At 35.9% G+C, this 15,542-nt stretch overlaps 2 protein-coding genes across 2 annotated transcripts; one reads left to right on the forward strand and one right to left on the reverse strand.

Annotated features, from left to right (window-relative positions):
- Nucleotides 1–785: 785 nt before the first annotated feature.
- On the reverse strand, nucleotides 786–7,445 carry supt7l (SPT7 like, STAGA complex subunit gamma). Its single transcript, XM_043232760.1, has 5 exons — nucleotides 7,310–7,445; nucleotides 6,190–6,665; nucleotides 5,037–5,361; nucleotides 4,699–4,936; nucleotides 786–2,059 (listed from the first exon to the last, which is right to left on the reverse strand). Exons 2-5 carry the CDS (start codon nucleotides 6,618–6,620, stop codon nucleotides 1,797–1,799), a joined length of 1,257 nt encoding a protein of 418 aa, XP_043088695.1. The 5' UTR covers nucleotides 6,621–6,665; nucleotides 7,310–7,445; the 3' UTR covers nucleotides 786–1,796.
- Nucleotides 7,446–7,476: 31 nt separating this feature from the next.
- LOC122334874 (solute carrier family 4 member 1 adaptor protein) lies at nucleotides 7,477–14,953 on the forward strand. Its single transcript, XM_043232759.1, has 14 exons — nucleotides 7,477–8,441; nucleotides 8,649–8,847; nucleotides 8,926–9,054; nucleotides 9,157–9,217; nucleotides 9,454–9,593; nucleotides 9,992–10,152; nucleotides 10,243–10,312; nucleotides 10,408–10,600; nucleotides 11,022–11,127; nucleotides 11,255–11,480; nucleotides 11,718–11,816; nucleotides 12,024–12,094; nucleotides 12,749–12,818; nucleotides 13,876–14,953. The coding sequence occupies exons 1-14, from the start codon at nucleotides 7,650–7,652 to the stop codon at nucleotides 13,923–13,925; spliced, it is 2,367 nt and encodes a 788-aa protein (XP_043088694.1). The 5' UTR covers nucleotides 7,477–7,649; the 3' UTR covers nucleotides 13,926–14,953.
- The last annotated feature ends 589 nt before the right edge of the window (nucleotides 14,954–15,542 follow it).

Consider the following 15,542-nt stretch of genomic DNA (forward strand, 5'->3'; position numbering starts at 1 on the left):
TGAAACCCTGAATCATTTGCAAGTCTGAACCGTTAGGCATCCCAACAACCAACTGAACTTTGATCTGTATATTAAATTTGCTGCAGGACAGGTAACATCTTTCACAGCATTGAAATGACTGTTTTATAGATGCCAGTAAAAACCAAACGGACTCTACACTTCACTCACAAGCATATATATTTGTAAGCATCTTCAAGCCTCGTAGGTATAATTATCTTCTGGAGTTCTGAACATGTTTCCATTTAGTGAAAGGACTTAAGGAAATCACAACTGCCACTAGAGATGGGTAAAATGGATTACTCTCTGTGCTCAAATACAGCTTGTTCACAAAGCAGGATGCTCAATAAAAGCAGACACAGCCCAGTGGAATATCGAACACCTGGAATGAGGTTGAAACTGCAATGTGGAAGTGGATAAAAATGTGACCGTGTGATGCAGTACTGCCCCCTGCTGTTCCTGTCTTTTAAACAGAACCTGACAACATCCAATTAAACTGAAGATGAGGTTAGGAATAAAGAAAGGTCTTTGGTGACGAACGTAATGAGCACAAGGACAGGAAACATAGTAAACCTCTCAGTAAAAAAAAAAAAAAAAGTACTAAGAATTTACTAAGAAGACCAGAGAAAAAAATTGCATTACAAAAAATTCTCACACAAACAGATTAATAAATGGTGTTTTATTCTTTACAAAACCATAGCTGTGGAAAGAATCAGTTTCAAAACTTAAGAGATTTTCTTATTGGTTAGTTTAAAAGGCCATATATCACAAATCCTATCTAACAAACAGCATATCTGGTCGTTTAAAAAAACAAAAACAAAAATAAAATGTAACTATTTTTAAGATTTTTCATTATCAAACTTACAATAATGTATGCATATATTCAATTTGTTGTATCAAACTTGTTCCAAAAGCACCACTTAAAATGTGTTTGCAATAAAATTTTAAACTAATTAATTGGGTCAAATAATTCAGCTATTGCAATTACTGTAAGTAAATGTTTATGTACAGTACTACAATAAAAATATAAGAATATCAACAATAACTAGAATTACAAATAAAAGAAAAAGTAAATGCCCAGTTATTTTACAGGAACAATAGTTTAGGGCAAAATATGTCCTTTATTTATTTAGATTTTTCATGAGAGACTGACAGATGCTTTTTTTTTTACTAACTGAAATAAAAACGTCCTTGAAGTGGCCACTGGAAGGCCATAACAATTCATTTAAGGATGCTGTGTGATAGCTATCCAGTCTCGGTTCCTCTTGATTGAGTCTCATAATGCACTGCTACCTGGTGAGTGTGAGGAGCTAAATTTACACTCAACCAGTGTGATCAGGAAAACAGTTTTGGCGCAGGTGGCTAGGAGACAATACCTCCACTGTGACTTCTGGGAGTGTACAGGTAATGAAATGGGCTGCTTATTTAACATGCAGATTTATGCATGCTGTAATTAATTTGCCATTACTCCTTGATTGATGTCCCTGTGTGTTTTGAAGCAGACATCAGGCTATAATTACTCCCCATGTTGTGCTCCCTCCATTGTTTCGTTACAATAAACAGATGCTAATTTTACCACAGCAAACAAGTAATTGTCCCACTCAATAATTGGGTAAAACAGTGACCGTCTGCCATTTGCTCGGGGAACATTAGAACTTGCACTTTATTTGTCAGTTTCATTTAATTTCACTTAAAACTTCCATTTAAAGGTAAGACATCTAGTTTCAACAAAAGGTGACACTCTGCATCACAATGACTGTGGAAGTGCTTTCAGTCTCTCTGTTTATATGACAAACCCACTATACTTTTCTCATTCGTTTCTTTGGTCGCTGAGTAAAAGGGGATGTGCCCATGAGAGAATCTGGTGAATGGGACATGTAACTTCCTTCTGAACCGCCAGGAGATGGAGGGATGCCAGCCTCACTCATAGTGGACATGGGGCCCTCTTCAAAGACGTCGCTGCCCAGCACCCCATGACCTGATACCTGGCCCTCCTCGCTGTCCTGAGGTTCCATCTTCACCTGGGCTAAATGCCACAAGGGAGAGCTGTTTCCTGCTGCTCCTATTGAAGGCAAAATAATAATAATAGTATTAATTATTACTAGCTTCTGATTCATGCTTGTCTTTAATTCTGGCTATTATGCAAATCCTTGCTCTTTCCCTTAATGAACAATCACAACTGAACACTTGAAATAAAAAAGATTGGTTGTATTATGGTTTCGTTTTTGCAAAATATCACAGTGGAGATACGTTTAATTAACTGTTTTAAAAATGTATCTATTTAAGACAAAAGCTGACTAAGGGAATTTAAACCCTTGACATCCAGCAACCTCAAGCATCAAAGCTTGTGTAGGCTAGTTACTAATCCAAGATAACACAAATGTCATTAAATGTTAAATGTCTTTTATGAAATGTCTTTTAAATATCAGACGATTGTGCTTAATTGAAGCAAAGACAAAATTGTGATTGCGATTAGAATACAATTTATCATGCAGACTTAGAATGGATTACTTGCAAAAAACTATTCATTTAGTTAATATTAAAAAATACAAAAGACAATTACACACACACTTACAAATAAAAATAAAGAAACAAGTGGCAACCAAATACATCAACCAACAAAAAGATTTTAAAAAAAATGTATTACTACAAATACTTATTGTTTACAGTATTAAAACACTGTCCCTTATTTAATTTATTACATTTATTGAGAGCAAAGCAGATTTGTCTTTTTTTTCCTTTTGTTGCCACTTCAAATCTAAATGCACATATCTAATAATATTAAAATTAATTACAAATGCTTAGCTGTGTTTACATGAACACGATCAAACGGACACAGTGGCTGCTCACACAGGAGAGTATAGCAGACATTTTAAACTAACGATAAAATATATCTTAAAATTCAAAACAGAGATGGTTAAATGGGTCTAGTCAAGAATGAACAAAATAAATAGAAGCTGTATAGATAAAAATATTATTAATGAGTGAAATACACTAACAATAATAAGAAGGCCTGCAGTGGACTGTTGGACGCTAGCTGTTTAAACATAAATTTGCCTATGTAGTATTCAGGAACTACATATGGAAAAGAAATAAAAATATCATATGCAAATTTTAGCAAATTCAAGATCACAGCTTTATGCTTGCAGGCCCTAAAATAACTCCCTTTATGTAGATGTACTTGACATGGTTACCACAAATGCCTGATCAATAAGTATTTGTGCAGAATGCATGTTGCACCTATACAGTAAACTTTCTCCAAAATAAGTTTTGTAACAAATTCACCTCCTTCAACAATAAATTTCAAAGACAATCACGGTCGGACATCAAATTGCCTGCAGTGAGCAAATGCTATTGTTATTATGCAGAATTCACATGTTGATTTAGAAACTGTTGTGGACAGATCAAAGAACAGCATTTTTCTGAAGCCTGTTGTTGATTCTTTATGGTGTGCTGCTCACTCCCAAGCGTCTGGCAGAACAGACAGTAGGACAGAAAAAAGGCTGAACAACACATGGCTTGATGACTGCATTCAATAATTCTCCTCTAAAAGTAAAGAACTTGTTAATGAAAAGCAAGAATTGCCCTGTACGGCAGTGCTTTGGTGTCCACAATAAATTTGGTAAAAACAACAAAAATACATGTGAAAACTAGTCCAAAAAACTAAATGTTACCAAAAATATATACTTTTCTCATCACAGATAATATTGTTTAGATAATAATATAATTATTGTGACAATATAACTTTTATGGTGTGAAACTCTGTATAAATGGGTATTTACGTGAGAGATTTTGTGGAACATTTTTTTTTAATATTAGTTTTTTATAGGACTTTTAACAATACAGATTGTGTCAAAGCACATAACAGCAACAAATAGAAGAATACAGTGTCAGTAATGTTTAATGACAAAACTGTGCAAGCTAAAGTGCGACGGTGGCAAAAAAACAAAACTCTGTCAATGACAGAATGGAGAAAAAAAACCTTGGGAGCAACCAGGATTAGTTGGGGAGACAGTTCTACTATGACTATTAGAAAGAAACAATCCACTGAACTTTATTTTTTTTTTTACTTTATCTCATGTATGTTTGTTAGTCAATAGCTATGTTTCCATCCAAAGATTCAAATTAAACTTATGCTCAAAGCTAGTATATTGCATAAAACACATGCGAAAAAAGCATCGTTTCAATCCAATGAGTCGAAGAGAACAAAAACTTTACTTCCTGGTAAAATATGGCACTAAATATCAATAAGAAAATAGAAGGCACTTAATAATATAATTTTTATGATTATTATATGATTTCATGGTATAGGCAAATTAGCCTACTTCCACCTCAGAGCAAGCTGCTTTTGAAGGTGGATGATGATGTTTGGGAACGCAGTTGTGTAAGAAGTTATTATACAGAAATACTTAGACGACAGACTTTGCTCATCCATTTCAGAATGGCAACATATAGTTGCTGTGTGAAACTATCTATCTCATAGAGTAAAGTCACATGACTTTTTCGAGGCGCATGGATGAATTTATTCTGTAAATATGCACTTTTTTTCCTAATCAGATAAAATTATAACAATTAAACAAATAAATACAGAAATTGGATAAAATTGATTAAAATGAACTGCATTTGACATTTGAAATGCCTTTTTTCACCTTTAAACTTAATTAAGCCCTAATGAGGATGCTTCACAACTGAATAAGGTACCTGATGTGTGAGGGGAATGTCCCTCTTCCAGTCCCCCAGCCAGTCTTTCGTTGGATGTGCCCAGAACACCGATAGGAAGGGCCTGGTCACCCGAGGCCAGATCCGCTTCTGGCTCCTCACTCAAAGGGAATGGAAAGTCACTGATTGGCTCCTCTTTAACCTTCAATGGTTTGGAATCCTCCAGAGCCTTTTCTGGATTCACAAGTCTCTCATACTCTTCTGAGAGCTCCTTACTAACCTACCGTCCAAGACAACACTAGTCAGTCAATCCCACAGGAATCACATACACATACAGTGCTGTAGATATTGAAGCTGACATAACATTGGAGATCTCTCACCTGCAGCATGTAACTGTGGTAATCTTTAATGCGAACCTGCCAGAAGCGCTGCAGAGCCAAGACGCTGCCAATGCCCACCTCATGGAATACCTGTTCCACCACGTCAGGGAAGGGTGTAGAGCCCTGGCAGGCCTCCCTGTCCACAGCCACGCGAAGCAACTTGGTGATCCGCAGGTAATGTTCATGAGCCAGGTCAGTCAAAGTCTCCAGTACACTCTCATTTGCCGACTCGAATCCAGTATGAGCAAGCACTGTTGCAACCGACTGGTACAGAAGCTGGCGGCAGGACGGCCAACTCAACTCAGTGACTGGCTCACCTTTACCTCTAAAAAGAGGAAAATATGGAGAATTTGTTTTTAAAAAGTAGAGTTTTCTTTATGAACTCAAAAGATGATACATTTTGAATGTTCAGGTTTAAATTTATAGGCTATATATTTTATGATACTGTATCTAGAGAAAAGGTTCATCAAAACAAATTTTTGTATGTTAGCTTGACAAATCCTTAAACATTATACAAATTTCTGAAGTTCAAGGTTAATAACACCTTACAGATAATAAAATGAAAAAGAATCTGGTTTATTCTAGCTATAGAAGTATAAAATTGTAATGTTGTGCAACCAAGTAAAAAGTAATGTTGTATTTTAGAATCACTAATACTACTGCTGCACTTGCTGCTTATTGCACTCCTGGTTAGAAAGAAAGAAAGAAAGAAAGAAAGAAAGAAAGAAAGAAAGAAAGAAAGAAAGAAAGAAAGTTTTAGGTAGTTACATCACATGACATTCTACACCCTGAAATTACATTGGTCAAACATACTAACTGATCTTCACACACAGCAATGGGGGACTGCAGGGGTCCTCTTTATGGTTGTTGTTTTTAATGTTTTTTCCCTAAAGAATTTAATTCTGTGTAATACTTTTTTGTCAAGAATGCCTTACTTTAAAGAAGATTTCTATCTTTCTTATACTACTAAAACATTGTAATTTTTTTTTTTATGCCCCCTTAAAATATCAAAATCAATTTGAATTCAGAAATGAAAAATGTTCTCATCCCAGTTGTGAATTAAGCTCACTGTTTTTATAATTGGAACTTGTCATGTACTTTTGAAAAAATGAATAATAGATAGGCCAAGATGCATGATGATCTATTGACATACTTGTAGAAATCGCTCTCTGGGTCACTATGGCGTAGTTGGAAAGGCTGTCTAGGAGTTTTACTATCCAGTGGAAGCAGATCATCAGGTAAAGTTGGTGTAGCAGGCCGGGGAGGTAGAGCGTCTCCATCCTCAGGTTTGAAAACACCTTGGGCATCTAATAATGTGGACAGGGGTTGCTGGCCTTGCTGGGCAGCAGCAATGAGACCCCGGAGACGACGAGTATGCTGGCTCAGCTGGACAGTATGAATTGTGAGGCTGCAGGGCTCAGAGGGAATGTCCAGCATGGTGGTGGGACGGGGACGCTGTGCAGAAGGTTGGTGCAAGGGAGGGTCCTGCATCTCCACCTGACGGAACTCACGCTGCAAAAGGTCAAAAGAACTGCGGCCCGAAGGAGTCAAAGCCACTGGGAGCTCGCCCCAATAACGCATCATCTTTACACAGTGATGTCACTTAGTTTCTTTTGACAGTGGTACAATCTGAAAACCATAAAACGTACAGTTCAAATTAACATTTCTGTTAAAATCATATAACTGATAACTTAATGCATATGTAGTAGTTATGATTTGTTAACTCAATTTTTTTTTTTGAGAAACCTTCATTTTATATATTGTTGCATTGTGCAAAAGATACCATAATATTAAATATGATATTATATCATGTGAATATATAACTGTGAGAGTGTGTGTGTGTGTGTGTGTGTGTGTGTGTGTGTGTGTGTGTGTGTGTGTCGTTTAACATAAATAATAGGTATTTAGACATCATTGTAGTGTTGCACTGTCTTCAGGCTAATTAAAATGGTAAAAATAACGAAATAAATATATCGCAAAAATTAAAATGACAATATTATCTGTTTATGCAAATTATTGCACTTTTAAAGACATCATTAGATTACTTTACACTTAATAGTGCATGTACTTATTGGTCGAAATGTATTAATACTAAAATACATAATAGGCACATGCAACGTATATTTTCTTTCATGATTTATGTATTATAGACTTAAATCTTAACGTTACATTCACACAACACAATGTAAGACGCCCTGCGATAACCAAGTTTCATGTCACGCTCATAAAGCATAATTAGCATCGTAAATATCATATCAAATCGCTTAGTTTACCTTCTTGAGCAAATGATCATTAAGGCAAATTACAGCAGAATACAGCAATATGTATCATTTCACCGAAACGACGTATCAACTATGAGCGGCTATGAGGTACAACACCGAAATGTTTCCGTGGAAAATGTTTAGTTCCTAGACAGTGGAACTAAGATGTAAAGACTTTAAAATGTTAAAACCACAATATAAACTGTAAATAATTACTATGCAGAAATGTGAAATATGTGTATACATTTCTTAATACAAACTAAATAAGATCAATCTATATTGCAAATTCTAAGATACAGGATTGGAATCATTAAAGTGTTACACCAAACACACCATATCGCGTAAACGCGTGATGGAGTCTGAATGCAGCCAACAGACAGAAAATAATCACATTGAAATGGAAACAGAAAAGAGCTCGGACCCTGAAAACGGTCAAAGCAGTGATACTAAACAGGACACCAGCAGCACCGCAGTTGATCCATTTAAGAAGCCGGATGTTTTTGTCCCTCCATCTCTTACTGTGAGGAAATCAGCAGGATTAAACTCAAGCAAGAAGCTCGCAGAGGAATTAAACAGCAGCAGATCAGAAAATGAAGACACACGTCTTGATACTAAACATCAGCAATCATCTGCAAAATCTGCAGACACTCTAACAGACCTGTCCGATAATCCATCATCCGAGAAATCAGAACCACAGAAGGCTAAGCCCAAACCAAAAGACATTCGACCCAAGGTCCCTGCCAAGCTCCCCCCGGCAGGTAAATTTCCTCCGCTCCCGTACACCGAGCCCCCATGGGGGTCTATACCTGATATCAGCTACTCGTTTGAGCTGCTGAAAAACGGGGCGATTTTGGATACGGTCCCGCTGACTCAGAGGAGTTACTTTGTGGTGGGTCGGTTGCCGGTGTGTGATGTGTCTCTGGAGCATCCGTCCATCTCCCGCTATCACGCCGTGGTGCAGTACCGGGGCAGAGCTGGGCAGGACGGAGTCTTAGGAGAGGAGAAGGGCTTCTATGTCTATGATCTGGGGAGCACACATGGGACATTCGTGAATAAGAACAAAATACCCCCTAAAACATACATAAGACTCCGAGTGGGACATGTTCTGAAGTTTGGAGGAAGCACACGACTCTTTATTTTGCAGGTATGTATTCATTAATAGTAGTATATATGTGTATATGGTCATGTGATAGAAATCACTGAAATAGATTCTGAAGAATTCTATGATAAAATACATACATAAAACATTGTTCAATCAGTGTTCAATATTTTTTTAAGTGCTGTTTGTGTAATTTAATGTATACCATGAAACTAAACTAATAACTAAACTAGATTCCATCTATTTTTTTAGGGACCAGAGTTTGATGAAGAAGCAGAATCTGAACTGACAGTGACAGAGCTCAGAGAGCGTGCTAAAAAACAGAGGGAAGAGCTGGAGAAGAGGATGATGGGTGATGGCTCAGATGAGGAGGAGGAGGAGAAAGAGGACAGTGAAGCTAGTGCGACAACGAGAAGCTCCTCAGAAGATACTGGCTGCTCTTGGGGAATGGGTAACAAAGACAACAGATCCTGATTTCATTGCATCTACCTGTTTTCAGTAAACTTACACATTGTTGTTGTTTTTCCAGATGAAGAGGTAGTGCCAGAAGAGGATGAAAATGAGGAGAATCCATTTGCAACAGAATTTCAAGAGGATCAGGAAGCAGCATACTTAAAAGATCCTAAAAAGGCATTACAGGGCTTTTATGACAGAGAAGGTCAAATAGCTTTCTATAAGATACTAAATCCTGAAAACTAGATTTTTTTTTTACCACATAGACCCAAGAAATGTTATTTTTAACTGTGTATTTTCATTTCAGGAGAAGAACTAGAGTTTGAGTATGAAGAAAAAGGCCATGGTACCTGGCTTTGCAGAATTAAGTAAGCACTTAGTCTCTGTTTGCAGTCAGCCACATTTGCACTTTTTTTATTTTTAGCAGTTTAACACAAGATACCAAAATTTCAATGCGTGTTTGCTAAATTTTCTTCTGAAATAACAGACTGCTTAAATTATTTGGTTAAATCTTAAATGGCTATGCATTTATGAAAATTACTGGGTTGACATTTATGTAGATATTGAAATTTGAAAATTATTGCGTCTGATTTCTGTCTTTTAGGTTGCCTGTGGATGATGCTATGGGCAGGCAGCTGGTGGCTGAAGTTACCCACTCAGGGAAAAAGAAAGAGGCGGCCATCCAATGCTGTTTAGAGGCCTGCCGCATTCTAGAGGCCCGTGGTCTTCTGAGGCAGGAGGCAGGTAGGTGGACATCATTCAAAACCAGAAGCTTTATTGACCGATTTATGATTGGAGCTGTCAGATCATTTAGACCCTTTAAAAATGGCCGTGTTAACTTTTTTTGCTATTTTATTTCCAAAATAAAATATAAAATGAAAATAAATTAATAAAGTAAAAAAAAGATTATGTTGTATTGTGGGTGGAAGTTTTGTAACAGTAATTGATTTTAGAAGTTTATTAAATTGTCTCTTTAATAATAATGTATTCTTACAACAGAAAAATAATTCTGTCAGTGTTATCAGTTGTAATTGTCTTTAAAAATCTGTAATACAGTTCAATAAAAATGGGGAAACATGTATAATTTTTTTGCAGGTATTTATAGCCCTCTTGCAAAGCTTTCCGGTTTTGTCTCATTACAGTATCCCGAAAACGCAAGAAAAAGAACTGGGAAGATGAAGATTTTTATGACAGCGATGATGACACATTCCTTGATCGGACAGGAGCAGTGGAGAAAAAGCGGACTGAGCGCATGAAGAAGGCTGGAAAGATTCATGAGCGTCCTGATACATATGAATCACTGGTACAGAACCTGCGTCATATTTCTTTGGTGATTATCTATCCCCCTGTGTGTGCTATATCTGATATTGATGTAATATGTATTCTTTCTTAGCTAGCCAAACTGACTGAGGTTGAAAAGGAGCTAGCTGAGACTGAGAAAAAGCTCAGTTCTTCTGGCAAAGGTACGGTAGTGAAAGTCTCTGTGTTTGTCTTTTATATTTCCCTCCATATTTCATCATGTGTAAGTTTACGCTTCCTGTTTGTTGTCCTCTTTTAGGAATCTCCAGTTCTTCTACAGAGGACCCTCTAGATGCTTTCATGAGCTCTGTGCGTAGAGAGACAGCTCTGGATGGAGTGGAGAGAAAGAAGCTACATTTACATGTAGCTGAGTTGAAGAAGGAAAGTCAGAGACTATGCAAGCTAGCAGACCTGGCAAAACCTACCCAACTGCCTTCATTACAGCCCAGCGTGTGAGCTTAGTGTTGCCTTCATATCATCTAATTATTTAAATATAACACGCATTTCATTTTAGACAATTTACAAATTGATTTACTAAGGGTTTTTAAAAATGTGCACAGTTGATAATGTACACAATATGTCTTTTCCAATTGACTAATACAGTCTGTTGAAGTCTCTTGCTGACGAGACAGTTATTTATTTTGATTTCTGTGATGCTCAGAACACTGAATTTCTGAAAAAAGGAAAGGCCTAATTTTATTTTTTATTTTTTTTTTACAGTATATTGGTAAAGTTTTATAAATTCAACTAATTGATTGTCTAAAGATGATTATTAAACTAGAACCAGAATACAAAAAAGAACACTGAAGAAGAAAAAATATATATTTCAGAAGGGCTTAAATTTGTGATTTGTGTTTTTGTTTTTAAATGCAGATCTAATAGTCAGTCCACAGACACTGAGAAATCTAAGAAGTCTCTGCCTATGTTTGGAGCTATGAAAGGAGGGAGTAAATTCAAACTGAAGACTGGAACTATAGGAGTGAGTCTATATAGGAGTAATATACTTGTGAAATACACACACACACACACACACACAGACATACATTCTGTGGCACCTAGTCATTCTTAGGCACTATTATGAGTTCTTTCTTTCACATAATGTGCAGAGGTTGCCCCCAAAGCGAACAAATCTTCCTCCTGAGCTCTTCAATATGAAAGAAATGCCCTCTGGTGGTGAGGAAGAGGAAGAAGAGGAGGAGGAGAAGGAAAAAAACAAGACAGAGGATGCAGTCACAGATGGTGATATGGAGGTTGTTCAGGCTGCAGAGATGACCAGCTCAGAATACTCCAGTGAAGACAGAGCTGAAACTCAGGCAGACCACCCTTCTAATGGTTAGACATTTACAAAAATACCTAGTGCCTTAAATGTGCTGTGGGGGAAAAATCTTTTGGTTTGTAACACAATATTTCCAGAGTAGTGTAATTCTATTTTCGACCACAAGACATCAGTGTTGTGCTACACAGAGTCAATTTTTTTTATTAACTACAAGTTTGGACAAAATATCATTCATGATATTAGCCTATGATCATAACTAAGAGATGTTATCTAAAATTTTTCTTTGTTTCTAGCCGAAGGAGACCATGAGGACCACCCTGCTAAGATGGTTGCATCTCATGAAAATCAGACGTCATCCCATCTTCAAAAGAAAAGTGCCTCTCGTCCAAAAGGTAGAATCATACATTCTGTATGTATGGTTTTGTGTATTCTGTGGCATAATTTCTTTGAAATGTAAAGTTTGACTTTTTTAAAACATATCTTTCGTTAGTCAATTGATGTTGTTACATTCAGTGCTTCTAACATTATCTTTAAGTGGATAAAGGCAGTGACAAATGTATGATGCACTTTATTTTTCATTTTGATTCATATTCCAACAGAAGAAATTGACAAAAGTGTCTCAAATGTTCCAAAGACAAATACAAAGAAGAAAATGACTGGCCCAAGCAGGGTAAGTATGGTAGTTGTGAATAATTATTATGCATGTAAACTGACTATTTAACAAAAGTGATAAATAAGCCATTTAAGGTTCTGACCTACAGTAGCACCCCTCAAAAAAAAAGTTTCACAAAAGTTTGTTAGTTATCAACTTACATAGATACATAGAATAGAACTACTAATATACTATATATACAGTACTGTGCAAAGGTTTTAGACAGGTGTAAAAAAAAAATGCTGTAAACAAAGAATGCTTTTAAAATGGAAGTGTTAAACATTTATTAAATGAACAAAATGCAGTGAATGAACAAAAGAGAAATCTAAATCAAATCAATATTTGGTGTGACCAACCTCTACCTTCAAAACAGCAATTTTTCAAAATGTATACTAAAAAAAGTATTTAGATATTTTCTAGTTGGCAAAAACAAGATATGTCCATAGCAAATTGCATTAATTACATGGTAGCTCAGCTAGCTTCAACATTATTTTTACAAGGTCAATGCTAGGTAGAACACTTGTGTGATCTGTAAGCGTGTTAAAACTTTTTTGGATCACTGTATTGATCTGAACATGTACAGAACAATGGGGCTGTAATTTACAGTAAGGTTCTAGAATTGTTTTTCACTTGCTCTCATATTTATACATTTCTACCTTTTTTTATTTCTAGCCTCCTGTGACCATGTCTAAGCAGTACCCAGAAGATGACCCTGACTACTGCGTTTGGGTTCCTCCATCAGGTAAATAGCTGCTCTTTTGACCCCTGATGGCTGTGATATAGTTAAGTCTGTATCTATACCGTTAAACAAAACGCTAAACAGCTGCTTGTTTCTTTGCACAGCCAGAAATATGCATCAAAAAACAAGCATTCGTGGCACTGAACCCTTTAATCTCAATTTACATGCTCTTACTGAATGCTAAACATTATTTTCAGTGAGCGTTAGCTTTTGATCTTAGAACACTTCAAACGGTTCTGACATTTCTGAGGATTAGAGAAGTTGCATTATGGGAAAACACATTAATTCCAAGCCAAGAAATTTATTTTAAAGTCAGGAGGTTATTACAAGATAAGGTTCTCTGTTTCTTAGGGAAAAAAAAGAGAGATCTGGTTTCTGCCAGAATCCATTTTTTGGTATGGTGCTTAAGTTGTAATCATGTTAAGTTAACAAATGGCCCTTGTTACTATACTGTATTAGCCATATGGCTATCTATGACTTTATCAAAAGACAAGGGCTTAAAATCTTATGTAATGTGTTTTCTTTTATCTGCTTTGAAAAATATTTGTTCAATGTAGACTACTGTTCAACAGTTTAAGGTCAGGAAGATTGATTTATTTATTACAGAAATTTATTATTTTATTCAACAATAATGTATTACTTTTATCAAAAGGGAGAATACCCATAATTGCCCGATACCCATAGTTCTTTTTGTGACACCTTAGCATTATTAATGACAGAACTAAAGAACTGTTATGAAAATAAAGAATAAAGAATTTTATGAAAATGTATATTTTCAGTATGATCTGTCCTCTTTAATTTATTGCTTACTAATCCAGTTGTATTTAAATATCTATACATAAACATTAAAGTTTGTCCTATTTACTTTAGGAAGTGTCTCTAATGCTTAAAAAGTATTATCCAGTATTAGTTTGCATTACATTTTCACCTTGACTTTACCTTATATCCATTGCATTATAAACGCTTTGTCAAGTAATTGCCATTTCATTTGTCGTTTAAACAGAAATGTTTATCAGTTAAAAAACAGAGATCATTTATCCCATGTGTCTGTTTTGAACAGGTCAGACTGGTGATGGTCGGACACATCTGAACGATAAGTATGGATACTGACTGAAAAAGACCATCCTCTCTGTATAAGGAAAGCATTCATCTTATCCCTTGGGAGTGGACAGATACATCATCTTTTTTTTTTTTTTTTTGCCCTTCCTTATACTTCCAAACAGTGTACTTTTTGGCTGCTGTTTAATTAAGACATTTCTAGCACTTGTTAATGCAAACTGTTTGGTCCTGTGACTGATTTTAAATATCTTTTGCCCTGTATTCAATGAAACACATCAATTTTTCTAACAAAGGTTTTTGGAGTGGAGGTGGCTTAAGGTTAGGGAAAAGATTATTCTAATTTCAGAGTTGTTTTCATGGGCACACAATATAATTTCTTAATATTTTGGAATTTCTGTCCGGCTGTAATTCGTCCATGTTACATTATATTTTCTTCAAATACATCATGCCACTGTAATGTCAGTCCACTTACGTTTGAGCACTTCTGTTGTTGACAAATCTCTACCCACAGCTTGCTGTTCTGGGATCATTTTAACAGGCTTAAGCGAGCTCATTGACCACTCAATCCGCTGTTCTGGGTCATTCTCAGAACAACGGCGGACTCCCTCCTCAGTTTGGCTGAGTGGCTATGCTCCGTATGGCGAGAGCTCCTGTTGGACGCAGTTCTGTTGACTGCTAATGATGCCTCCTCAGAGAGAGGCGGCTTTACCAGCCATCTGGACACTTGCTTGGCATTCTAGGATTTGGAGCAAGCTGTTAATGAATCAGTCTGTGTGTGTGTTTGCAAGAAAGGGAGTGAGAGTGAGCTCCGTGTACATTATTTATGTGCGTTTTCTCTTCTCTTAACATTAATGAAGAGTGACTCAGTGTTAGTGATGTGCGGGCCTGTATGTGTTGGCGTGTCCAAGGATGGATTAGGCCCCCAACAATTGCTACTACGCACTGGTCTCTCTGTTTATCCAAACCTTCTAGTGCTTTTGAATTCTCCATTGTTTGGAGAGCATGATTAGTCACATACAAAATGTGTATTTTGTTACTTATGTTTTGTAAAAATAAACATTTACACTGTGTCTCATCAACTTGGGGTTTTGTGTTGAGTGACTGGGGTATTTTAAGTTATAACCATATAAAGCTGCCTTTATCATATTTTTAAGCAGATTTCTATGGCCTTCTATTATCAAAAAGATCAAATGCTTTTTAAAAAAAAGGGTTATACACAATTTGCATGCATTATGATTGATAGTTTATATTTTTAACAAATAAAAAGCCCTTGTTGAGTAATTCTAAGAATGTTCCTCTTCAGTTTGTGGTATGTGTATTTTTTGTTGTTTGTTTTTGTTTTACAGGGATTTTTTTTGTTTTTCAGATTTTTTATGGTAAAAAAAATCTAATTTTATTATAAGTAATATTGTTACAAGCTTGTTTAAATAATTAAAATATTTATTTTAATTATTTAAAAAAACATGTTCAAGGCTATTTAAGGCTATTTAACCCACTGGTTTATATTTTTAATTATCTCTTAAAATCTGATCTATTAAAATCTACTAAAATACAGTCATGTAAAATTCTATTCAGTGGTTCTCTGTATAAGGCCATAAAAAAAATAAAAAAAGTAGTTCTTAGAAAGTCTTAAAATTTGGAAATAAAGTCTCGGATGACCAATATCAC

This window comes from Puntigrus tetrazona, unplaced genomic scaffold (genome assembly GCF_018831695.1).
Source record: "Puntigrus tetrazona isolate hp1 unplaced genomic scaffold, ASM1883169v1 S000000663, whole genome shotgun sequence".
NCBI classification, from domain to species: Eukaryota; Metazoa; Chordata; class Actinopteri; order Cypriniformes; family Cyprinidae; genus Puntigrus; species Puntigrus tetrazona.